At 39.9% G+C, this 27,854-nt stretch overlaps 1 protein-coding gene across 2 annotated transcripts in view; it reads left to right on the top strand.

Moving 5' to 3' along the window:
- The window catches only part of LOC135195514 (uncharacterized), a 185,062-nt gene that overhangs the window by 155,124 nt on the left and 2,084 nt on the right, over positions 1-27,854 (top strand). For both annotated transcript variants that reach the window (XM_064221750.1, XM_064221749.1), the window contains 4 exons: positions 21,984-22,097; positions 22,938-23,057; positions 27,043-27,209; positions 27,356-27,620. In XM_064221750.1, the coding sequence (XP_064077820.1) occupies positions 21,984-22,097; positions 22,938-23,057; positions 27,043-27,209; positions 27,356-27,620 (666 nt within the window). The remainder of the gene's footprint in view (positions 1-21,983; positions 22,098-22,937; positions 23,058-27,042; positions 27,210-27,355; positions 27,621-27,854) is intronic.

Consider the following 27,854-nt stretch of genomic DNA (forward strand, 5'->3'; position numbering starts at 1 on the left):
TTTCTTCTTTTTCTTTCTCGGCGTGTGCCGGACGCAAGTATCACTTATTTATAGCACGAGTGGTCTCAAAGGACCGCATCGCAGACTTTCTTCGACGTGAAGGCAACCTTGAAATGTGCCGATTGGGTCTTCCAGCAGCTGCTCGTGAGGAGTTTCACTCCGCTCTCGGGTGCATCTTGGCGTGGTCGGTATGATGTTGGCGTGCCACCTCGGTGGCCGCGAGTTCGATTCTCAGGCAATCCATTGAGGTGTGAGAGATGTGTATTTCTGGTGATGGAAGTTCACTCTCGACGTGGTTCGGAAGTCATGTAAAAGCTGTTGGTCCCGTTGCTGAATAACTACTGGTTCCATGCAACGTAACACCATCATACAAACAAATAAAAACGATGTTTTGTCACGCCTCTTTCCGTGATTCATTCTAATACACACACACACAATTATTATTATTATATATTATATATATAATTTTCATTGATGTGAGTGATTGTCCACGGCAATTCTTCCGTATTATTTTCCATTTTACAGAACACCAAATGCCCCTGAATGGGGTACAGCCATGGATTGCGTTTCTGTTTTTAATGAGGATAACCTTGTATACGCCTGGTAATTCCCTGTAATTCATTGTTGTTCGGTAATGAATTACAATAACGGCCGTATATTCAATTATATTTCGTAATTTCAGTTTCGATGCAAGGCTTTGCGCAGTGAGAATCTTTTGATATATGTTGGCTTTGCTATTGAAGAAGGTCTCTCTCTCTCTTCTCTCTCCTCTCTCTCTCTCTCTCCTCTCTTCTCTCTCTCTCTCTCTCTCTCTCTCTCTCTCTCTCTCTCTCTGCGCGTGTACATGCAGTATGTTCTAAGATATCAAACCTTTCACTGTGATCTCCCGAGAAGATATCAGAAGATGAATTTTTTCTCTACATTATCAGAAGCAGCGAGACTTTTTAAAGGTCATATCCAGGAGATCTATTGCCTAATCCTTTTGACATGCATAGGTACAGTGATATCGTGCCCATAGCTTTCGCTAGAGTGCTATTATATCTCTGTCTTGCATTGCTCTCCGTTGCTAAATCATACTCGGCCATTCAAGTAGCAATTGCGTAGCTTTCAATGCCAGAGGCCTGTCTTTCAGGAATTTGAACTCCAGGAGCTGAAGTTATTGAAGCTTAATCTTTAGAAGTTTAGATTTCAGGAGTTTATTTTCACCCAAGCTTAGAACTTCTCGAATTAAGATTTTTTGAAACTAAATTTCCAAAAGTTTTATTTTCTGAAACTGTGGTTTCATAAGCTTAATTTTCTGAAACGTAAGTTTTGAGTGCTTGATTTTAAACGGCTTAATTTTCCTAAGCTTAAGTTTCAAATGCATAATTTTAAGCAGCTTAATTTTCTTAAACTTTATTTTCCAAATGCATAACTAAGCAGCTTAAAAGTCAGAAACTTAGTTTTCAGAAGCTTAATTTTCTCAAACTTAGTTTTTTGAATGCTTATTTTTAGCAACTTAAATTACAGAACCTTAGTTTTCAGCAGCTCAAGTTTCAGACGCTTAATTTTCAGGAACTTAAATTTCTGAAGCTTAGTTTTCAGCAGCATGAGTTTTACAAGCTTGATTTTTTAAGCTGCTTAAATTACAGAACCTTTGTTTTCAGAAGCAAGATTGTGAAGCACATTCACAGGTCATTGCCATCATTTTTTTTTTTTTTTTTTTGAAAGTAAAATTAAAATTATATAATGTTAAATTTAACGGTACGCACGCCAGATTGTAATTCATGAGCCGTTAAATGACCTATCTAGATAAATAGCTAATTATGGAACGCAAAGAAAGATATTGACCTTGGAGACGAAATCAGCTCTTTGTTTTCTTTGTAAACTTTCTTCTTTTACTTTTTTTTTTCTTCTTCTTCTTCTTATTTTTGTTTTCTTATGACTACTACTCTTTAAGTGGGAAGTGAATGGTTCATATCGGTCTATCGCCACATCCGGCACTTAAGTGCAGAGCCGGTGCGAGTCGGCAGCCGATACTGTGACCCTTGCATACAACCCCCCCCCCCCCTTTTTTTTTTTTTTATTCTTTTTACTTGTTTTAAAAGTACTAGAGTCCTCGTCTCTCTCTCCTTCCTTTCTTCTTCTCCGGACACCCATCTTTATTTTGCTTATCATCTGTTTTATATTACCATAGTTTCCCGCTAATCGTGATCTCTTTATTTTTTCTGGTTATTTTTTATCAAATTTTGTTTACTTCTTTTTCCAGTCATATCTCTCCTCCTCTCCAGCCTTTTCTTCCTCTTGTTTTTTTTATTTCATGACTATTATTATCATCGTGTTCCCCTGCAGAACCTACCCATCCTTCTAAGTGTGTGCTCTTCTTCTCCTCTTCCTCCTCCTCCTCTTCTTCTTCTTCTCACCGTGTACTACCACCTATTTGCGAATTCCACCCTTCCACCGCTAGTCCAGTTCCCTCGGCGTGTACTACTTTCTTGCGCGGACGATCCAGTTCTCGCCTTGAGTGGAGCTATGCAGAATACTACTACGTGTAGTCGGGGAGGTTGATGAATATTGATGATGAATCCGCTCCGATTCACGCAGTCATCGCCTGCGATGATTGCCCTGTAATGTCTCAAGCCGAGAGTCTGGACATAATGGACCTTCCTCTGCCATTCGAAGGAAGCATTATCATGCGGGTCTCGGCTTGACTAGCATAGATGATTGCAGGCACGGGGTTTTCCGACTTCTGTGCCACAAGTTATGAGGCACCGTGTCAACGCAGGCACGGCCTCTGAAGACGCCAGAGCACGGAAGAGGTCGAAGCAAGCAGCGAAATTAACATACGAGTGGAGGAAGTGGCGGTTGGAGTTCCAATAATCGCCCAAATGCTAATGTTCCAGTGGCACCTCTTGTGTGGTTCTACGGCGTGCTCCAGGAAGGCAACCGGTTTCCTATCAGTTTTGGTCAGAAGGGTGTATTGTATGCTAATGTAAGTGTCGACTGATGTCCTCAAGTGTAATTTTTCAAGAACCGCAATGAATAGCGATAGGGTTTCTGGAATTATTCGTAAACCTTTTCGCAATGCAGCGTGTATATTTTTATATATACAAGTTGTGGAAGTTCTGTTAGTACGTACAGAGGTACCTACACTTCTCACGGGTATAATCATTCTTCATATGATACGCTTTAAACTCTGACCGGCTCAGTTCTGTAGGCTTCATCAGCAGCTTTCATATCAGTCACCCCCTACCACCATAGCAACCGGAATGTCTTCGAGCATCAGTATAGAAGAAGTCAAACTTAAATTTATAATCGGCCACACTTTCAGACTATAGTCAGCTCAAGATATATACTATGTCCTCTCCAGAGGCTTCCATTCTAACTGGACTCGTTCCTGGTGAGGCAGGGCTTTGAAAGAAGAAAAGAAGTCTTCTCTTGAACATCCTCCGCGACTAACTCCAGCGAAAGAATTAAAAGTAGAAGGGTGTGGTTGGCAGTCACTTTTCGTGTCAGGAGTGGTGGTGTGGAGTGACCACAACTATGTAGGTTGGACCAGTAGACGAAGAAGAAGAAGATCTTACTCGTTCTGCCGTCCGTCGCTTCTTAGGCTTCTTGGGGCCTCCTCGAAAGGTTTTCAGAATAGTACGCTAATTGTTTAGGCTGATGTCGGTATTTCTTAGTGTTTCTTCTGCCCATTTCACTTGACGTTTCCAAAAGTGATCTCAGATCTTTCATATGTTTTCTTAGCTTGTTTTTATTGAGTAGGAATTTTCATGGGAGACATCTGCTGCTGATTTATCGGAATTTCCAAAGTGACACTGGAATGTCGCCTCTAACAAACCAAAATCGGTTCCATCGACAATTTTTATTTTTTTATTTTAGCAGTCGACAAGCAAAGCCTGTATTGGTTATCAGCAGGACCCACTTAGTCTTAATGGGCTCTGGACATAGTTAGCTTTGTTATTGTTACAATAACGTGTTAACTGTTATTAGAAGAACTTGTAAACATTTGAATGAATTCATTAACATTTAACAATTCGTGCGGAACGTGACTGATACTTCCACGCAGTCAACTGCAGCAACGCAAGAGGAAATGACAACCAAACACCAACAGAAGAAGAAGAAGAAATCACTGGCGCCTAATATTCAAAAGTTACGACCTCAAGTCACTCTGATTTGCATTGCAAATCATCAAAAAAGGGAAAAGATCTTTTTGAAAAACTTCCTCAAACGTTGCATTGTTGGAACTTTCTCCATCAGCCTTTCCAAATTATTCTTTCCTCTTCTTCTTCTTCTTCTTCTTCTTCTTCTTCCAGGAAGTTTTATGACTGGAAGGAAGTTCGCTGCAAAGATGAGTTCCGGTCCCGGCGTTATAGGCTGTTGGTGTCAAGAGTTCAAAGAGGTCTTGTACGTATGTTTGTATGTATGTATGTGCGCGCGTGCTTGCGAGCATGCGTCTACATCTGACTTTTCCCTTCTCCCAGCCAAGATGTCGTGCGATTTTGTTGTTGTTTCTTGTTCTTCACGTAGGTTGAGAGTTGGAAGTTGTGGTTTTGTGATCTGCAACGATTATTATCCTCAAGGAAGCTAACTTTCATGGCTCATTTCGCCGTCAATTTTCGCTTTGTTGCTTCGTTGATGGTGTTATAAAAAGAGGTCTTATGATGATGATGATGATGTCTCTTTATTATTAAATCTAGTGCTGCCAATCTGTCAGTTTGCACGCGCACGATCACATACGCGTGCCTCACAGTCGAAGAAGAAAAAGTAGTGCAAATCACTCCAAGAGTCAAAAGGCTGCCAGAAGAAATCGCTCCCCTTTCACAATGGAAACCAAACAACGTTAGTCATCATATCCTTTTGTTTATCCGGAAACTCCTCCGAAAATCTGTCATTGTCTCCTCACTTTCCATCGGATGAAAAGGCAGACGCCATTGCACGGAAAACGAAACCGACGACTTTCGAGGAAACGGGAAAGGAACAAAAGTTGTAAGTGGGGGTAATTCACCTCTGGGCAAATTGCATCTTGATCCCCGGCATCCTGGCGCGTTGTAGATTGTGCCCTTCTGAGGGGGAAGAGTTCTCCCAAGTTCTCCTCCCGCGATGCTTATTGTCTATTGTGTTCCGTCTCCCAGAATTACGGAGAAACTCCGGCATGAGCTCGTGTGTGTCTGCTTTCGTTCCGGATTGTTCCGTGGACACAATGCTCCTTAAAATGCTCCTTCTTTAAGGAAATCCTTCTCAAAGCGAGAGAATGGGAGCTTGCAATTTTTATGGATGATTATAGCTTTGCGTTTGTTGGATAGGTGGCTGTGTATATTTATACATTGAATCTCAAGACCTTTTGGTTTTCAATATGTATGAGCAGATAGCTGCAGGTGCAAGTGTGAATAGATTGCCTCCTGAATGTATTATTAATTATTTGTTATTATACTTCCGTTTCTAGTGAGATGGTATACCTTGGCCTAGTCGTCAATTCAAATTATATATACGTATGTGTGTGTGTTTGTGTGTGTATAATTCTTTTAAGATAGTTAATCAAACAAGGTACGAATCCGCCAAACCTATTATATCGTCTTTACACATCAGAGAATATTCTCACTTTTGCCTACTTTAGGTATACTCACGCAAGACATACAATACATATTCTGAAAGAAAAACCTTAACCTCGCTTTTTTCACCTCATCTGCCGAAATTCAAGAGTAGGGGCGACGGGAAGGTCGTTGGGTAAAACACGAAACGGGGTCAGCGTCGTACTTCCTTACCGGCCGATACAACGATCATAGAGCGTTAGCAGTGCTAGTAGTAGTAGGAGTCGGAGTCCCGACTGGCCTTTGGAACGGCTCCATTCCTCGTTTTATTTAGCCTTTGGTTGCGTTTGTTCTGACACTACTTCAGAATGCCCCTCGCTCCTGTTGAGTTAAAGTAGGAGGGGGGGAGGGGGGTTGGACATAGTAGTAGTCTCCATAGTATCAGTAGCAGCAACGGGGACGTCCCTCTTAATCCAGGTCAAGAGGATTTGGCCTGGTGCCACAGGTAGACCATTGTGGGATCCCAACGACCAGCAACCCTACAGTACCTTGGAGTAGTAGTAGTCGAACGCCGTCTCTATAGTGGGTCAAGTTTGTCATAAAACCATTGTGTGTGTGTGTGTGTGTGTGTGTGTGTGTATTGGTTTGTGTATATGCATTCCATCAACAAAGGTCATCTTCGTAAGCTTTACATAATCTTCCAATGAATATGTGTTTAAAAACATATCGATGCCCCATATTTTATGTATTTTACATTAAATCCCTACCTGTTCATTTTAATCTAAAATCTTCTAACACTCAGGAAAATGGCGCCAAAATATTCAGGAAATTCGCGCCAAAATATTCGTGTCAGTATCTGGATAGGTCAGTCCATTATGTGCACGATGGGCGGAAATTACTCCCCCCCCAGAGTATATTTTTATACCAAAACATTTTCAACACCAAAAAGCCCAATTTAATGTAGGTATGCTGATACTCAGAAGCTCAAAACGATTGCATATTAAGATCGTGCGACGTAGCACACTTGACCCTGAAGCTGATGGGTCACGAACTTGATGATTAGGGAAAATTTGGAGGAGAACCACTCGCCAGTTACGTTCTTCTCTCTCTCTTGCAGTCTGTGGAATGGGAGACCCAGAGTCTCTCATGTTTACCAAGGTATACAGAATATATACCTTGATGTTTACCTCTGTGTATGGTATGTGGTATGCGATGGAAGATCTGAGTGGGTCACTTGTATACAGGACTTATTTCTCTCTTAACGTCGTGCGTTCGTCTCAGGAATTCTTAAACTCGTTTCTAGTCTCTCTCTCTCTCTCTCCGCTTCGAGAATGAATTCCGCTTCCATCTTGGTAGTAGTGATGATTCTCGTGAGATGGAAGGGTCAGCTCGTACCTCATAAGGAAAGGAGGATGGTACTTTCTCTCTCTCTCTCTCTCTCTCTCTCTCTCTCTCTCTCTCTCTCTCCTCTCTCTCCACGGGAATGCAAAGGCTCAAGAAAGCCAAGGGAAGGAAATATAAGGGAAGGGGGTTGTATTATCTTAGAGCTGGAGATCAAAACCCTTGGAGGGCATTTGGCGGAGGAGGAGGAGGAGGAGGAGGAGGGAGGGAGGGAGGGAGGGAACGCTCAAAAGTCACCGGGTAAATGAACTGGTTGTACCCCTTCCTCTTCCACTCCAATTGCGTACCCACTTCATACCTAGGACCCTTGGAGGTTCGCGGCTGAATTACCTTGTTCGGTCGTAGGACGAATTACGTCATTAATTTCAGAGCAATGACGAGTAATGACTTATAATCATTTGCTGGTATTTTACTGTCAAGACGTTAGCGAAGTATTGCAGCATTCCTTAATCGCTTTTAGGTAAATGACGGTATTTCGTATATGTTAGAAAACACTGGATATTTTTTCTTTATTTTATTATGGTGTTAATTACATTATTTCAGATGTCTGCTTCATGGAAGCTATTTTCCTATTAAATGTAAATTACGATATATTACGTTGTCGTATAGCTTAAATCACACATACCATAATCCTACGAGTATTGAATGGTAACCAGTTACTTACGTATTTATGTGAAGGATTTTACTAATAAAGCATTTCCTAAACTTGAAAAAATCCATCAAATAGGTAGATTTTCTCTAAAATACAATATCAGCTTAAAGAAATAAAACCGCAGTTTTACTACGGACTATAAAAAAAGGGCATCGCAGCGAGAGAGGAGAGAGAGAGAGAGAGAGAGAGAGAGAGAGAGAGAGAGAGAGCAACGAATAAACTAACGCACGCCACGCGGGCCAGCGTAAAAGTGGGTCGACCCAGTCGAAGGGAATTTACGAAGTCCTGTTAGTGTTCGACATCTTCGACCAAGAATGTCGTTGCTGTTTTTTTCTTTCTTTCTTTTTTTCTTATGCTTCTGCTGTTGCTGGTGTGTTGGTTCTGTTGTCTTTTTCATTTTTTACTTGTTTTACATTTTTTTGCTTATTTTCTTTTGTTTTATGTATTTTAAGTAATTTTGTGTAACTTAATAAGTGTGCAATCCTTAGTAATCGTGCATTATACAGGGTGTCCATAAAGTCCCAGTACCATTACAAGTATTTATTGACACGCATGGTACTGGGACTTTATGGACACCCTGTATTATGATTACTGTATAGATTATACTCACATACATTCACATCTATCTGTATACATATATATATATATATATATTATATATATATATATATATATATCTGTGTGTGTATAATGTGGATTAAAAAACAAAAGCGTATATATATGTACGTTTGTGTGACTCGGTAAAAACTAGAAGCAAAAATCACACTAAAAGAAGCGTGAACGCAGACAACATAAAACATTAAACGCTCGCTTGGCCTTCAGGAATTTCATACAGTCTGGGAAAAAGCACTACGAAGAGAGAGAGAGAGAGAGAGAGAGAGAAGATAATGGGTGCCACTCATTCATAAAAAGAGAGAGGACGCCATCATCTCACTAATCACGGCGAGAAATGGGGGAAGAGAAAACCTGGTTTTCATCTCTCTCTCTCTCGGCTCTTCAGAGGCATTCAGGCCCACGAGCCACGATATCGCTTGGGTGGAAGGAACACCTGCTCTTTTAACTAGACTAGACTTCTTCTTCTTCTTTATTTTAGTAAGAGATCTGGCTTCTTTTACTGGAGCCAATGTACTCCCATATATAGACTCCGCTCTATCTTCTACTTCTTGATATCAGTAGAGATATTCCCGATCGCTTGTCAGTCATAAAACGTAAGTAAAGATTGTTATCTTTGGTGTTATAGTTTATACCGTTAAGAGCTTCTTCTCTTAAGGATTATGGTGAATTCCTTTAGAGGTTTGGCAGAAGGTCGAGGGAATAAGTGGGATATTTTTGTTTGGCCGATGTATTAAATACATTTCAATATAAAACATTACAATGTGTTTCTCTTCGTTTTCCCGCAAATGACTCAAGTAAAACCTGCAAATATCCTCAAGCTAAGGGTTCATTCGTAGCGCTAAATTAGAACGATTAGCAATACATTTTAGTCCTGAAAGTAAAAATTACCGAACGGCTCTCTTCCGAACACGTTTTCTGTGAGCAGATCCCAAAAAAATGAAAACGGGAACTTATTCACAGACGCGAATGGATGAACCTGAAGAGAAAATTCGCTCAGGTTTTTCGAAGCGCCAAGAATGAATAGAAGATCTATAACGTGCAGAAGCGAGTAGATTCGTGCGTGCTGTCATGCGTGGGCACGCTTGACAGCCGTGCCTTGAATGAATTTGGAAGGCGTGAAGAGAAAGAGTTTTAGCAGCAGTTCTACTCCTATTTTTTTTCATGAACGGCAACTTTCTACTTGCATCCTGATGGCGCACAGTCGAAGACTATAGAGATTTTCCGGGTAGCTTCCTATCTACATTTGCATGCGTGTCTGCGTACATGTATGTAGTTACAGGATGTTCAAGATGAATTGGTGCGTGCACACGTACGCGCACAGACACACACACACACACAACACATTTCGAAAAGAGCTAGAGAGAGAGAGACGCGTTAGTTGTCACGGGAAGGGGATATGAGCTTAAATGTCTTGTAAGTTGGTTTTTGCATCTCATTAACACCCTCTATATTGTGCCCCTTTCACTTTCTCACTCATGTCAGCTTTTCCTTCGGCTCAGGAATTGCAGCCACAAGGCACCAAAGGACATCCGAGACTCTTTAAGAGGTCCTGTAATTTACTTGTAGAGAAAGGAGCGAGGAAGTCCTCCTTGTTAATGTTAGTACTACTTGATGGCTTCATTTTCTTTGATAAGGTTATTCTTAGCTGATGTTTGTTTTGGAACTCGTGTAACTCTCTCTCTGAAAGAAAATTTCTCTTAGCTGTCTAGTCAGTAGTTTTATGATTTGATTATTTTTACTAGAGAGAGAGAGAGAGAGAGAGAGAGAGAGAGAGAGAGAGAGAGAGAGAGAAGAGAGAGAGAGTCAGTGTCAGTCAGTCAGTCTAGAAAAGTGCCAAGGTACTTCCTATTTAGGTGCCATCCCAGCTGTTGTTCGCGCATATGAACTATATCTTTGTTTTTTTACGAAGTCTTCAATGGAGAAATCGTGATGTAAACGTCACATAGAAAAACCAACTTCCTGAGCGCGAGGAGATCACGAGGTTTGAAGAGGTCGCTTGAGGTCGGCCTAAATTTCCAAAATGAAACAAAAATTTCCTTCCTTCTCTTTCACTTTTTCTTCCTCGCTCGTAATTAGGACGATAATGATGGAAACGTTAGCCGTAAAGTTCGAGTTATTATTGAGAGAGAGAGAGAGAGAGAGAGAGAGAAAGTCACCGTTCAAATCAAGGTGTGGTTTATTGCACGGGTCAACTGCCAATCTGCATAGATATGCATCGAGAGAATAATATTGTCCAGTGCTTTTGAGAGAGACATACTTATCAAGACTTGGATTTATTCCGAAGGCAGTCGCCAATCTGCATAGATATCGAGAGAATAATATAGTCCTGTGCTTTTGTTTACGTCAGATAAATGTAGTACTACAGTAGACAGTTGACCAGTTGACGCTACATTCTGATCAATGCAGGACGTCGTAAGCATTATATTTCTCGAAGCTGCCCAAAAAAAAGAAAAAAAAAACTCGTTCTCGTCCAACACAACAAACATGGAAGATGTTTATGCGTCGTAATTGTTTTTGTTGACGTGCGACCGTTACGTGGCATTCAGTGCGATCCACATTAAAAGGTTTTTTTGTTGTTTTTTCTTCGCTTTGTCTGATGGAATACCTCCATTGTCTTACACTGTCGCCCAAAGTGTTTACCCGGAAGTTTGTTAACATCTCATTGTGCTTCAGAAACATAGTCGAAGGCGATTATTTTCCGTGTTTTTTTGGACACTTATCTAGGAGCCCCATTGTTTTAAACCACTCGTGATGATGCTTTGTAGCGCTCGTAATTGAATACTCTCTCTCTCTCACTCTCATGTCGTCACAGCAACTGGTAATAATGTCGAAGATTTATTCACTTCTCTTCCGAGTAACGCGCGTCTATGAATAGCAGTGCCATCTGTTGGCGAAATGAGACACCTTTCATCTTCGCTTTACTAAATAGCCAGTTGAAGTTTTATTTTCTCTTCCGGAGTCATAAATCGTTTTAACGTTTTGTTAAACGTGTTTTTAGGTTAAACATAGACTTTAAGCGTTTGGTGGAGTGACAAAAGGCTCGAAAAGCCATTAGAGTTGATGATTGTTCAGCGTCTAACGAAAACATTTCAAGTTTCTGTCTGCGAGGAGTTACGAAAATCGAGAGGCAACACTCATTTCGAGCGCGAGACATGAAAAATAAGAATAAGTGACCACATGCAAATAATCGAGGCTTCACAACCAACAACTTCCTCACGCTGTCTGAGACGAGTATAATCCCACGCCGAGCGTGTCATTACGAATAATCAAATCATTACCGAAAGCGTCCGAGCCAGCCTGAGGTATTCAGGTCGCTCTGTTTGTGCTGATTATAATGGAGAGCAAGTCGGTGTGGTGGGGAGGAGAGTTCATCAAATGGAATGGTAATGGAATAGTCATTTCGCAAGGGGCCGGGGATGGGAGGGAAATTATCGTTGCGTAATGCTTGAGAGCAGATGGACAAGACAGCTTGAAAGCAGCAAGCACTGCAGACTTTTGCGAAATAGTCGAGGGAAAGGTCGCCGAAGAGTTGCTAGACCGATATTATGGCTGCGATATCCGCCCTCGGCTGCGTCGTATCTGATCAGCTTCAGACACGATCGGAACACTTCTTTTATTTTTTTCCCCTCCGTCATTAGTCGAATGCGTTCTGCAGAAATAACCTCTTTGGGTGTAACCTTTATTTTTTTCATTAACTGTCTAAGTGAATGCAGTTTGCGTACTTGCTGATATTATGAAAATTAAATTTAGAGCGACACGACGGCCAGTGAGTCGTGCAATTCCGTTAATTTGTAGTGGTTTTGATTTTATACCCTCGGCATTGGGATTTTGGTATTGTTTCTCTCAGCTTCAGGCTACGATTTCTTATTTATTTAGGCTGAATGAGGGTATGAGAGATATTCTAGTGCAAGAATAACTTATTTGTTCTCTTATATTCACGTCAGAATTGAATCATTTGAATCCCAGAAAGTTCTTTCAGGCAAACATTAAGAAATGAAGAATGGGTCCATTTTCATGTCAAAATTGTGTCATTTAAAAGACCCAATAATGGTGTGCCATAGCAAAGAAAAAAAAGACAGAGAATCAAATGGACCACCTTCGTTTTTTCTCATTCGTCTCATTTAAACGACAACACGAACTTTTAATGAACCAAGAAATAAAATGGCATCCCGGAGACACGATCACAGAAATACACACTGGAGTCGAATAAAAGTTCCCTCAGTTATATTTGTAATTTCCGTCGTACTTAAACCAAAGGATCCATCCGGTGGCCTTGGCATTATAAAAGCAGGTTTGACTGCTTGGGTGTGTTTGTGTGGGTGTTTTTGTGTGTGCGTGCGTCAGTGTGTGCGCGCGCGCATGCGTGCTTTGGGCTCTTGGCGCGGTGGGAGCGTTCGTTACCGCCAACGAGATAAGTAATCACATCACATTCGTGACTGTGATTGTTATTTCTTTTTGTTAAACGTAATTTATGTTGAGAGGAATGCTTGTTGCATTGGTTATTTGTGAAAGTAGTACAGAACCCGAAGGTGAATTTTTTACCCCCTCTGTAACCCATAAGAACCGTTATACAATGGACGACTTAAATGATGACATTCAGTCCTTCACACCACATTCACTTTTCGCATTTCTTGCCTTGATGTATGTAATGCAAGCAAATGTCATCGATTTTCTTTCAGTTCATGCACCACTGACTATACTTTTCGTGATGCCAGTTTATTGTATTTATTATAGAATGAAATTCGCCCAATGACAAACAGTAGTGAATACCGAATCCCTGTGTAGGTGTGGACACAGAAGGGTATCGTACTAATATGCAAATTTATACTACACACCCCAGGTTACCGAACCTGTTTTAAAAAATATTATTACGATTATTTGTTCAGTGGTTTATTGGACTGATCGAAAAGATATATCGATTGATTAACATATTTTAAACTTGATTTGGTCCCAGCGTGCCATTGTTAATTAAAACTTATGGTTGCATTGTCGTATAGGGATAAGCATTGTAACCTAACGGTCAAGTTAAACAATAATATAATAATAGTAATGTAAGGCAACAGGAACTTGTGATACCTCCAAGGGGTCTTCACTCTTAGCATACAACTCTGAGGTCAGTATCCCAGAGGCTCCGAGCCGTAAGCCAACTCCTGCCACACCCTCGAAGTATTTTGCAACCCCGCCTTCCTCTGGGGGACACCAGAAGAAACGAGAGGAACGAACTAAAAGAATAATCATCGACAAAAAAGGGAAAGGAAGACACAAGAGTAGATATATATAAAGGCTTGGCTGAGCGCCTCAGGTCTTTGTGTTCAAGACGTCGAGGAGAGTTACGTTAGTTAGTTTAAAGGAAAATCGGAATAAGAATAGAGGATGTAAATACACATATGATTGCATCGAGGTTTTGGGTATAGAAATATGAATTGAAATATAGAATGGACATTTTAAAAGGTACATATGATCTCAATGAGGTTTCCAGTACAGAACCTCTTGGCAGAATGATAAAAATACAAGGAAAACAAGATTAAGAACATAGACCAACTCCACTTGGGTTTCACGCGTAGTACCACCGAGAAGAATAAGGATGATTACAAACAGAAAATAAACTGTAAGAGAAGATAAATCCCATCGAGGTTTCCCATTTCAACCCCTCGGGCCTTTGGGTGTTTCGGCATTGAGTACGACTTATGGACTTGGGCGTGAACTTCCTCTCAAAGCGGAGCCAAGATGAGGAGGGTGTGGTCAGTGCGTCCCGTGAAGTTTCGTGAAAAAGAAGAAGAAGAAGAAGGCCATTTGCGGTAGGCCACAGAAAAGATCTAAACTGCCTTCCACCTTTTAAAGTGAAATCTGAGTGGCGCTTATATATACTATATATATATATATATATATATATATATATATATATATATATATATATATATATATATATATATATATATATGCTGTGTGTGATAGATAAATACACAAGCACTATATGGGTTTAACACGTTATATCTCTACTTATTCGGTCTTAGAAACACTTTTAGTTCATTTAGTTTTAAATACTCACTGGTTTTTTTTTTTTCTTCTTCTTCTTTTTGTAAGAGTCACAGAAATCTCGGTGGTGGCTACGTGTAGGTCTCCAACATATATATATATATATATTATATATATATATATATATATATAATTATATTACTATATACAATATATATTGTCTATATATACATATATATGTATATATATACATATATATATAATGACTATACCTCTGTTTGATCCCTGACATATTATTTTTCTATAAAGCAGGGCATTTTGGGGTATATGTGTGTGTGTGTGTGTGTGTGTGTGTGTGTGACTACGCTTTTTATCCCTGGCGTTTTTTTTTTTTCTATTAAATAGGGCATTTTGGGGCACAAATGTGCTTGCAAATACTTTTGCCCAATGCCTTTCCTGACACCCAGTTAGTTGAATGTATTCTTCTTCTTCTTTTTCCCCAACCCAATGTTTGAATCGTTCGAACTCTGATGTGTTTTTTGCCCCCTCCCCCCCAAGCCCCACCATCCCAGGAGTTGAATCACCGGGTCTGGTGCTCCTGGCTCCAAGTATCATAACGAGGCCATTGGTCCTGTCTACTTGGCGAATTCGAAGCCAATTAAAATAGCCTGAAGAAGGCGCTGGTCTCCAGTCTAGGAAATGATTCTCGTGGTATCTTGACGTTGAATAACAAAAGCGCAGCTGAATGCGAAGCCGGAATATTCATAAGAACAATGGAACATCCTCTCTCTCTTCCTCTCTCTCTCTCTCTCTCTTGGTCATCTCCGTGTTTAATTAAAACGAAAGTGACATTTGAAAAAGTCGCTAATGAACTTAGCTCCTGTATGCAGAACGCAATTGGTCTGAGATTAAGCAATTATTTGCATTGCATCCTGGTTTTTTTTTTTTTATTCAATTTCGTTATAGTGAAAGGGAATATTTATTTAGCATGAAAAATGAAACTGGTCTTTCATAACGTAGATTTTAATCTTTCTTTGGCTCTGTATTTAATTTATGGATATGACGGTTGAATATACATTTTTTTACCTCCAGTTATTTATAGTCGAAAAAGGTAATAAACCAAAGTTTATTATAAAGCTACTCTGTTTATTATTATTATTATTATTATTATTATTATTATTATTATTATTATTATTATTATTATTATTATAACTTTAAACAAAGTTTAGATAAAAGGAGAAATTAATGTTTTCTTACATTTAATTATAAATATGCATATATATATATATATAATAGTTTATATATATTACATATAGATATATATATATACAAATATATATATATATATTTATATATATATATATATATATATATTATTATTATATTATAGCAAGTGTTTATGAATATTCAAATATAAGCGCATGCTAGTTCATGCATAAAACTGCAGACCTATTGCATGTATAAGCAAGCATATGTAGCACTTGTATTACAGCAGAAAAGGAGGTACGAGGAGGAAGAGGAGGTGGTGATGGCCTGGTAGGCGACCGTCCTAGTTAAACACGTTCTTACATCTGCTAAGAAGAGAAATCTTTTAATTGCACATTACTACGGTGTTCAGAGAACGCGACAGTCCGACATTTTTTTTTTTTCTTGCTCGAGCAAGACAGAACTTATTCAAAGCAATGTTGTCTCTGAGATAAGGAGAGAGAGAGAGAGAGGAAGAATTAACCTAATTAATATGCTCTCTCTCTCTCTCTCTCTCTCTCTCTCTCTCTCTCTCTCTCTCTCTCTCTCTCTCTCTCAAGAAAGACGTAACATCATCAAAATAATTTTGCCTCTGAGCTAAGCTAAGGCGAGAGAGAGAGAGATAGAATTAACCTAGTTAATATGCTCTCTCTCTCTCTCTCTCTCTCTCTCAAGAAAGACGTAACACTATCAAAATAATGTTGCCTCTGAGCTAAGCTAAGGCGAGAGAGAGAGAGAGAATTAATCTCTCTCGCCATACCTTTAAACGTTCAGCCTTATGTAATCGCTGGTAAATGTCCAAGGTTGACGAGGTCCTTGTTTTTCCCTGAAGAATTCTCCACCTTTTCTGAGATGGGGCTCTCTTCTCTTTTTTATTTGTCGTATATATAAATACGCTTGTCCTAAAAGCTAATGTATGTACGTGCGCACGCAAATACTCACACACACACAAACATTTTGTAAGCATATATATATATATATATATATATATAATATATATATATATATATTATATATATATATATATATATATATATATATATATATAAATTTTCATACAGTCAACGAAAAACTTTTAACATTTTGAAAATAAAACAATGAAATATGAACGGCCAATGACATTTAACATATGACATTCAGCAATGTTATACGTAGTATATATATATATATATATATATATATATATATATATATATATATATATATGTGTGTGTGTGTGTGTGTGTGTGTGTGTGTGTGTATATATGAGTGAGTCATATCACATTACCGTGATTCATATACCATACATCGAGTTGCTAACAAATTTCTTATCGACTTAAATATTCCCCTTCGGTTAACATATATGAAAATATATTGATTCCGAGGTAGAGCGACTTAGATATTAAAGGATATTTGTAGCTCGATATGTATATATATATATATATATATATATATATATATATATATATATATATATATACATATATATATACATATATATATATATGTATATATATATATATATATATATATATATATATTATATATATATATATTATATATATATATATATATATATATATATATATATATATGCGGCGTGTGTTTTGCATGTGATTTTTGAATACGCATTTCTAACCAGGAATACTTCTAATCAACAGCCCGCAGTCATACCTATCTTGAATTCTAAGCACATTTTCACACTTTCACCAGAAACACCCCCATTTGCGAGCGAAAAGATTCCAGACGTCTCGTCGATCATAAAACTAAGGAAAATGACCTCATGAATGCACAAGAAATTTTAGAAGATCCCAGACACTCCGAAAAGTGACGTCCATCTTGTATGTGTGTGTGTAAGTGCTCTCTTGCGCGCGCGTTCTCTGCACAGGTCTTGTCTGACACGGTCGCCTCTGGCTGTGGGTCACTCTGCCTTGAGCTCCTCTCCCCCCCCCTCCTGACGAAGCTCCCTGGTCGTGGTAGGGGGAGGGAAGGAGAGAGAGATGTAGGGGGGGGGGGTTTGGTGGTAGGTGGGGGACTTTGGGTTTTGGGGGTTGGGAGGAGGGAGAAGGAGAAGGTTGCAGCAGATGGGGGAACACTTACAGGTGTTGACTGTGTTTGTGGTTGTAATGATTGTGTTATCGAGTGATACGATGATATTTTAGTGGTTCAAATAATTGCAAAAATATAGTTACGTTTCTTCTTTATGGGCTTTTAAATAAATACATCGCAATTTGTCCTAAAAAATAAAATAGCTCCACAATTGCTGTCTACTGAAACTCTCTGTAAACGAACATCACTGAAAGATTAAAACTTTCACATTTTCGAGACATTTCAAGGGCTGTCTATATTTCAGTCATTCCGTCGAGAATTCTATACACCATCGTAGTCGCGTAACGAAGAGGACTTAGAACGACTCCTCAAAGTAGGAGCTACACTCGTAGGAAGTTCATCGTTTCTGGGTCACATTTTTCGCATATTCTTTCTCGTATCAAATTTAACACCGTAACTGCTTTTGGTTTTAAGTCTCTCGGTAAATCTTGGTCCCGAGCGTTATTAACCCAGAGAAGCAAATGATGTTGCGCTGGACACTCGAGCAACGTATAGCCAGTGGCGTTCGTAGCCCAGATGTAGAAAGAAGAAGAAGAAAGCCTCTTCCCCTATTGGGCATTTCAGCGTCTGTTAGCTTCGCTGCCGAAATTCTGGGTTAGAGAAAGGCAGGTAAGCGTAATCATGGGTTATGCTCCCAACAAGCTGGGGCGATCTGGGACGGTCTATACCTAACCCAACTAAAATACGGATTCTTTCTTCTTCCACGTCCTCCTTCGTCTCTTCTCTTCTCGTCTTTTCTCGTTGCTGTCTTCTATGTTACTCGTTTTCGCTCTTCTCCCTAGCCATTCTGTGCCTTCTCTTTCGCCTTATAGTTATTGTTTGCCTTGCTCCTGTTCATCCTTTAAATTCCTGATTTTAATCCCACTTCCTTATCTTAACTCTTATTGCAATTTGCCTTCTTTATCTTCACCCTCTTTTCAGTTATCTCTTACTCTTCTGTCTTTTTATTGTTATTTGTTCTCTTACACTTCACACTCTCCTTATTTTCAGTCTTCCCCGTCTCCTCCATCTTGGTGTTACTCTTCTTCTTCACATTCTTGTTTCTCTCGTCAGCCTTACGTCTGTCTCGTGGCCTTCTGTCTTACTTCTATTATTAATTGTCTTTCTTCTCCTCATCCGCTTCCTCTTCCTGTTCAGCCTTCTCACATCTTCCTCGTTGCGTCCGGCACAGAAACTCGTCAATCCACCTTCATCGAGAACAATTCACTTGGCAACACCTTTAAATTCGCCAACCTAAAACACCTTTAAATTCGCCAACTTAGAACACCTCTAAATTCGCCAACTTAAAATTACACGTTGATTGGCAAGACAAATATCTTCCTTCTCGAGGAAACAGCGGTCCTCATAATGAGGGGAATGCCGAAGGAAAAAAAATGAGGTTAACTCATTTCAAACTATGGATTAGTTGACATAAAAAGAGAAGAAAACAACCTTCGGGTCCTTTTTCTCGAGGGCTGGCATCCAGACCCCGAGGAATTGGTACGAGAATGTAAATAACCAGTTGTTTCAGAATGAGAGTCTTCCTGCTCTCTCTCTCTCTCTCTCTCTCTCTCTCTCTCTCTCTCTCTCTCTCTCTCTCTGGGATGTTTTTTTTCCGCGTGCGGATTAAAATAACCAGATTCCATTGATAAGTCGTTGCCATTTTAAACGATGATGATTACAGGAGCTCGCTTGACTACCGACTTCGGCACGTTCTTTTGGCGCTGAATGCTGGTTGAAGCTGAAACGCTGGACAACGAAAACTCACCTTATCGAATACAAAAGAAGACGACGCTTTGGATGATTCTCTCTCTCTCTCTCTCTCTCTCTCTCTCTCTCTCTCTCTCTCTCTCTCTCTCTCTCTCTCTCTCTCTCTCTCTCGTTACAAAGACACGGGCACTGTGCATTCTATTATACGCACGGTGCTTCGACGTGGGGCGAAAGAAAGAAAGTGGTTTTCTCCAAACATTCATGTAATTCCATCTTGCTCCCGATCGCTGCTACTGCTGACTCATAAGGAATCTAACGTGACGTCGTGAGTTTTCGATTTTATTGTTTTTTTTTCCAGAGTGCCGTTACAAAATACAATAAAAAATATAGAAGGCGTTGTCAGAACGGTTTATGCATCTTGTAAGACCAGCCACGCCAACCGCTCCGTTAGGAAATGACAGGAGTAGTTCGCTCTGAATCTTGTTATATTCTAATTTTTTTTTTTGCTCTTCGCGATCGAAAAAAACATATATAGTATTTGTTTCTTTTTCGTCTGCTTCTCCAGCCACAGCACGGGCTTTAAACCACACGCGACGATTGTCTTTTATTACCATTGTTACGTTTGCATATGCTACAACAATGGCAAAGTGGATATCCTTGAACACGCGAGAAACTCAAATTAGTTATGCAGTGTTGCTCTGCCGAGCTTCCTTCAGTTCGTAGTTACTCCCTTTTAAACATCTATTATGCTTCTTGGGTCAGTGGTTCCAGAAATGGTGCCAATATTAAAATGGCTGAATGTAAGTTTATTTTATATTTATATATTGAGCGTGGAATGCATGACCGCAGTCGCTTGTGTGTTAATGTCACGTGGTGTAAGTTCGAGAGATTTGTTTAAATATTTTCAGTTGGAATTTTCTCTGTGCATTTTTTAGCTCACCTTGGAGCAGAATTGGCACAAAGTAGGGTTGAGTAAAATGAGGGCCCTTGCCCCCCCCCCCCCTCCGGAGCTATTTAGGAAACTGAAAATAGGTTAGATATTTAAAAACCTTTTCCAGCACTACTAGACCAGAAATGAAACGTGAAAGCTTCTACGTATATTGTCACATTTAGTTTCTATATATAATATCACATTAGATTTGTTTAAAACATGCGTCTGGAGCCAGGAATGGATTACAATAAGGGTCCAAAATTACACATGGAAATATATAGGAGAATTCATAATCATATACTTACAAGTGTAGGAAGGTGAGCACTGTGGCCTGAAGGCCTCCTGTTTCTTTTGAGTCAGTAGCCTTTGTGAATCCAGTCTTAAATTATGAATAACTGACATTGTACACTAAATGTCAGCCTTCTCATGTAAGCTTGTCAACGAGTTGACGTCCTTTCTTGTGTATCGATGCAAGTCCTCAATTATAAGTGACTCAATCAATCATATATTAGATATGAACTTCAAACCATTAAACCTTATGAGAACTACTTATGATAACTACTTACTAGCTCGTAGAAATAATTGTGCTTAACGAACCACCATCTTCCCACCCCACTTAGTGTTCAGAATTAATTATGTATAAAAACCCTCCCTCCCCCGCTCCTCCCCCCACCATCCCACTTAGCAGTGCCCTATCCCCTGCATTTTTAACTAATCACTCATGTGTAGCATTGGTTAAATGTGGCGATCTTCCAGCCCCCAACATTTGGCAACATGAAATTAATAATAAGTTCCCGACACCCACGCCTCTTCAAGTGTGTCGAATTAATTGGACATAATCGATCCTCCTCCCACTCCCCCCTTCCCCTGGACATTCGGAGGAGAGACCCCCTGCCACGGAATCCTGTCCCGTGAACGAGCGAGGAAGGGGTCGCCATCTCATTCACCTTGAGAGGAACAGGTCCGACTTCCTCCTTATAGGCAGCGACGAACGTCAACAAATATGGCGTTGTTTCCTTCAGACAGAGCTCTCTTCTCTCTCTCTCTCTACTCACTCCTACTCTCTCTCTCTCTCTCTCTCTCTCTCTCTCTCTCATTTTGTATAGCTCTCTGTCGTTGCTATGTCTTTTGTTCGTATCAGGGTTCTGTTCTGACTATTTGTTTTAATATTTATTGAATTACTCGGGGATAATGGAGCTAGTGTGCAGAAAACGTACCCAGCGAAGTTTCAGAGCGAAATAAAAGTATATTTTTCTTTGTTTGCTTTAGAGGCATTCGTCATTCGTGCAGGAAGAAGCATCTAAGAAAAGTAAAAAGAGCAGTTACAAATTTCTGGTGCCATTTCTTAAGCAATGCAACTGCTTTGATGTTCTTCCTTAAAAAAGAAGAAAAAAAGTTTAGACAGTCAGTTTTTATGTATGACTGAGTATCCTCATGATGATTTTGCTCACTGGTACCAGAAATTCATTTTATCTAGCAATGTTTATTATCATTCACGCCTTTAAATATATATATATATATATATATATATATATATATATATATATATATATATATATATATATATATATATATAATAAAAGGAGTCCACAAAAACGCCAACATATATAAAGCAAGTACTATATTTCAAAGACTGCTGTCTCCCTCTTCAGAGAGACAGCAGTCTCTGAAATATAGTACTTATTTCCTATATTTTGGCGTTTTTGTGGGCTCCTTTTATTAGATAGAATTCTGTTGTAACATAACATTTTTACCAGTCATATTAATGTATTTGTATGGAATGTATGTTTATTTGTTTTGTTTGTGAACACACATACCTATTTCTGAACATGAACGAAAGTACTGACGAGCCTTCTTTTTTTCTGAATTACAGATGTCGAGACCTGCCCCAACTTCGAGACTCCCATCCACACCGTGTCCACCTGCCGAGGTGTGTCCGAGGTAGTCCATGATGGCTCCTGCGACATCCGAATCACCTGGAGCAAAGGTAATTGAAGAAGGAAAGGCAACTGTGTCAATTAGTAATAAGCTGAGGTCTTCATTTTCTCATTGTTTAAATTGCCCCTTTTACTGGGAGGTTAGAGATATAGGGTATACTATACTTTCATAAAAGGATGATTTCGCTTAGTCAAGATGAAAATCACCCCTTGCCTGGGAGCTTAGAGATATTATGCTTTAATAAGCTGGTGTGTCTACTTTGTCTCGATGTGAATTACCTCTTTACCGGGACGTTAGAGATATGGAAAATATACCTCAGTAATGCCACCTATTACTTTCAAAACATTCGTCTTCCTATATTCCTTACAGAAATATTAAACCTCTCTCTGAACAAGTTTTGTCTGTAGCAGAAAATTATTGCTTACAAAGACTTGTCTACTTCAGTCCGGAATTATACAAATTATCTTATTAAAATAGTTACCCTCACTATCTCTCAGCATAATAAGATTAGTTAGTCAGAATTCTCAAATCTCTTAGAAATGGCCACAAACTTCTTAGATTAGTTAGTCAGAATTCTCAAATCTCTTAGAAATGGCCGCAAACTTCTTAGATTAGTTAGTCAGAATTCTCAAATCTCTTAGAAATGGCCACAAACTTCTTAGATTAGTTAGTCAGAATTCTCAAATCTCTCAGAAATGGCCGCAAACTTCTCAGATTAGCTCGTCAGAATTCTCAAATCTCTTAGAAATGACCCCTTACTTCTCAGATATTCCAAGAAACTTAGAAAAAACTGCAATATTTTACCAACCTGGAAGACATCACGCACATCCTTAGTTTCCTAGGCACTCTGTGTCTCCACCTTTCTCTGTACACTTCCTTATCCTTGCAGGATCCATGTGCGAAGCCGTTTGCGAGTTAGGATACGGATTCTTCGAGCAGCCATCTCCAAAATACAGCTGCGACAACGGAGGCGGCTGGCAGCCAGCTGGAAAGGCACCCGAGTGTTACGGTAGGTTGCCACGCCCACACTCAGACACACACGACAAGATATATATATATATATAATATATATATATAATAATATAATATAGATATATTATATGATATATATATATTTTTATATATATATTGAACTTTTTACCGTACATCCTACGCTCCAATCTTTTAGTTTTGAACGATTTTCTTGACATATGATAATGAAATACTTCATAAACATTTAGCTGTCCGTGAAATTTTACATATGCTTCTCCACCCTATTTGTTGCATAGAGTTCTTCCGATAAGTTTGTTAAATGTGATTTTTTTTTTATTGTACAGTATGAGTCTGTCACTTGTTTCTTTATTCAAACAATACATTTTTTAAATTTCCCCCCCTTCGCATTTTGTCGCCATCTCGTGATTCAAGTGATGTTTTCACAGCGCATCCAAATAGGCAGATTGTCCGAGGATACGTCACATTAGTCAGATACCTTGATAAGCCCCTTGGATTTTTATTACTTCCACGTCATATAAATCAAAATGCACCTCTGGAGATATAATCTCTACGCCCAGCATGTTCAACAATTCGTTGTTTGCGAGATATTTGTATTATATTGTTTATCCTTTAGCTAAATTCCTGGGCGTCTCACGTTTTATCTCTCTCCCACTATCAACCCCCCCCCCCCACACAACACACATCTCCAAATATGCAAGTCTTCCTCGCATTGCCTTTGTCGTAGCTTTCTCCTTCTCCTTTTGCTATTTTTTTGGCCTTCATGCGAAGAATTCTTCTTCTTCCAGTAGTGTTTTCTCCTTAAATATTCTGACGATTTCTTCTTCTTAACAAAAAAGTCACGACATCAATCCCACCTCTGTTTACATTCTCACCGAGGAGAATCAGTCCTTTTACAATGGCGCCTAATCGACTTGCGGCGCCTTTTTTGTTTCCTGGAGTCTTTGCCCTTTCAATTACTGCGTGATTATTTGCAGGTTATTCCCAAATTTGACGTTCCTTTACTCTCATTATTTACGTTCCCACCGAATGGCTCCAATGCCCTTGTGTTAAGGAACATGACTTGCAAGCAGCGCGCAATTTATTCTGTTAGCGGCTGCTGTTGCTGCTGTGATTTCGCGCCAAAAACGTCTTTTCTTGGTCCATTTGCATTTCCTCGCGGCGGAGGAGGAAGACGCCGAGCACCTGGAATGAACGCAACTTGGCTCCTACCGTCAAGTTTTACTTTCCTTTTCTCTTGCCCTTTAGAGCACACGAATATGCCTCCCGATCGGCTTTCCCTTCCTTTCTTCACGAGGTCAAGAAAAGTGAAATCTTCAGACCCTGCTCTTTCCCCTCCCTCTTTCCCCTTCTCTCCCTCCTCCTCATCCTCCTCCTTCTCCCTCTCCTGCTCAACAAACCGTCCCCTCTCCCCTCCCTTCCCTCCTGAAACCCATCCTCCTTTTTCTTGACTCCTGACCTCTGGTGACCCGCAGCGGGAGGTCGAAATCTCCAATGAACGCTGTACATGATCTAGTACTACATCAATGGCATTCCGTGGAAGCACTGTGGCACAGAATGACGTCATTGTACTTCATTGTTTCTCAAGGTATTCTCATTCCTCAGAGTTGATGTGTGACGTCACTTTGTCATGTCCAGTCACTCAACTAGAGAGGACGTTAGTACTAAAGAGGTTTGTATGTTGGTCGCTTGGTGTTGTAATCTGGCGATGGTATAGTACTACAGCTCATGAGCTCGTAAGCGTTGTCTCCTATGAAGATTATCTGAGAGCCTCTTTATAACGTTTATTTACAGGTCAGAAGTATCTTTTTGTATACTTCACTAGGCCTAAACATTTCGTGTATTAATCCTGTAATGTATCGAAATGTTCTCTGACAAGGAACAGTTACAGCACTGTATCTTTCTCATTCTTATTTTCGTGACCTCTCTCAGAACATTTTTTTTTTTTTCTCAGTAAAAGACATCCTGACACCATACCACTTTTTTTTCCTCCGCCTGGCGAGTTCAAGCAATCTTTCCATAAAAGCGCACACGTTTACTGCGCTCATGAACTGCAAGACGTCTTTTGGCAACCCTTCCAATTCAACTTTCACTAGGCATCACAGCTCGGTAACCTTTTGGGCAGCTTGCGCCTGTCTTTTGTTTTTATTTCTTCTTTTTTTTTCATTTACAGGAGAATGACGGCGGTTTCATGTCAGTTACATAACGTAAATAGGACTTTAATTTCGTATTCTGAATAGTATCTTGCGAATAGTATCCCCGATTAGTGGATTAACAAGATACTAGCCACATATTATCATTGGAATCCGTTGTTTTCACCCCTCTAAAGTATTGCGTATCTCTCATTGCCGACAGTATCAGCTCATTTAATTCCTCTATATTATTCTTAGAGCAGTTTTTCTTCTTCTAATTTCTGTTCTGCCTACACGTCCCGTTCACAATCTCAGGTATCGTTCACTTTTTTCCCATGACTGTTTTAGTCTATCGTGACATAGCAACACGAATTAATTTTTTGCCGTCTCTATTATCAGTAGGAAAGGTATTCATTATTGCAGTTATAATTAGTAAGGTTTTTTATTACACTTAATACATACTCGTCCTTTCACTCTATGTGCAGTGAACAGCAAAAGCTTGTGATTATTAATGGCTGTCATGTAGAAGTTCTGGGCGACTGTTCTGCTCTAGTAGTCGCTCACAAGGCTCTTAGATTACCACTCACTATTAGCTCTAAGGACTTGGAACTCTTCGTCTTCTCAAGATTTACGTTGCTTTGAAATCATTCCAAATTGTAACTGACTATTCAAGTTGTCTCCTTTGGTTACCAGGTTTGCATCTGATGTTTAGCCTAAGTTGCGTCTATCGCTATGAAAACAGTTTCCTCGTCCATCATAAAATCAGTAACTGATTAGTAAATTTTACACAAAATGAATTAAACAAAATTTTTTGAATAGATACTTGTCTAAAACTTAGAAGAAAAACACGACGTCTAAAACTTAGAAGAAAAACACGTCGCGCCAGCCCTCCAATTAGTACAAAAAACGAGCAACGAAGTCACCCCACTGGGACTAATAGCTGCGACCACGCTTTTAACTTTCGTTCCGTTCAAAGCTGCATCATGAATTGGGACGAGATGTCTTAACTGGTCGCAAGCAATTGCAGTAACAGGTTTCGCCGGTCTGCTGACATACCTGGAAGGCAGGTTGGACGACCTGGTTGCTGAGGGAAGAGGTGGGGTTTGATAGGGGGGGGTGGGGTGTGCCCGGTTGAGAACCTCCGAGCTAAAGTTGAGGTCATGGCAGATCTGATAAAAGTCAAATGGTTACGTTTAGTGTGTAACCGAACTACTTATACCTCCAGCTCCCGCTGAGTGGCGTAATGAAATGGAGTATAAAAACGTGCTGCCTTTGCTCCCATTTCTTTCTGAGCGTATTGGCGCTTTTTTGAGAGCTGTGCATAAAACGGAAATGTATGTTATGAAATTATAGCTCCTGGGATTAAAATTACATCCTTTTTTATATACAATCCATAAAATGTAACAGCAAATTCAGTGGATTACTCCATCTCAGTTGTTCATGGACAATTCTATTTCATCCGTGCCAGTTACGAAATCGTCTTTTGAAATGCTTGGTAGATCCTGATAGTTCTTCGTGTAAATGATTATGCTTTATTAAGGAATTTTGTGTTAAAGTAGTCTTTAACTTTTACTTATATATGACGCGTAGGTTGTAGATCTTTAAAAAAAATCGTAGTAAAAGTGAAAGGTTTTGTGCTGATTCGCCCTGAAAATTCACCGCCGATACTATGAATATCATCACTTGAATCACGATTTTACATCCCATATTTATTTCTACACTTCGATTACGTACTTTCTTATGCTCGTACAGTTAACCTCAAGACTTAGCGTCCACGACGATAGACCATCTAGTAGTATGTACATTCAGTAACCACAATAAATGTATCTCTGGTAGATTTATCTCACGTTCCTCTGTTTCCCCCTTGACCAGAAATCGTACCCGTGTTCTCTGCCAACCTCCAGTTCAAGATCAGCTACAAGCGCGCAAGCATCGAGGACCTCCAGCACCAGTTCGATGGCCTCGTGTACAAGTACAACGATATCTTCTGCCCTTACCCCGAGGAATGCGGCATCGGAGACCTGCAGATCAAGAGTGCTGTGAGTCTAAGATTCTCTCTGTGTTCGTCTGTGTAATTTAGAGTAGTATTTCTGCCTGTAGTCAAGAGCGTTGTTACACTTGTGTTTCCATGCTCTTCCATAGCATTCCCACTGACAGCTGACCTCTTTTGTTTCTTTCCCCTCAGCTGGACGAAGCCGGCGACAAGGTCAGCGAAGTGATCATCACCATCGATACACCCGTGTACAATATCACCGACCAGTCCGGCTTCATCGACCTGGTGCGCGAAGCCGTGCACACCGTCACGGAGGACAACGCCTTCATGACCCTCATCGATTACGACAACATCGCCCTCGTACTGCCCGTCAAGAACGAGAGGGAGTTCAAGGCCGACCCTCAGCTCTGTTGCCACACTTGCCCAGAAGGACACGCCTACAGGCTTGGAAACTGCGGTAAGGGAGACATTAAATATCTGTCATTGTTCAAATCTGCTCCAGTCAGTCAGTCAGTCAACGGGTTTCTTTTTTTTTTCTTTTCTTTTCTTTTCTTTTTTGGTAGACATTGCAGTTCCTTAGACCGAGTGGCCACGACGCTTCGTCGTATCAGTTCAGAAATGCATAGGCCTAATCAAGATGTCATTTGAATAAGATGTTTGAATTCATTAGGCCTAGAAGTAACTAGCTCTC

This window comes from Macrobrachium nipponense, chromosome 16 (assembly GCF_015104395.2).
Source record: "Macrobrachium nipponense isolate FS-2020 chromosome 16, ASM1510439v2, whole genome shotgun sequence".
Lineage (NCBI taxonomy): Eukaryota > Metazoa > Arthropoda > Malacostraca > Decapoda > Palaemonidae > Macrobrachium > Macrobrachium nipponense.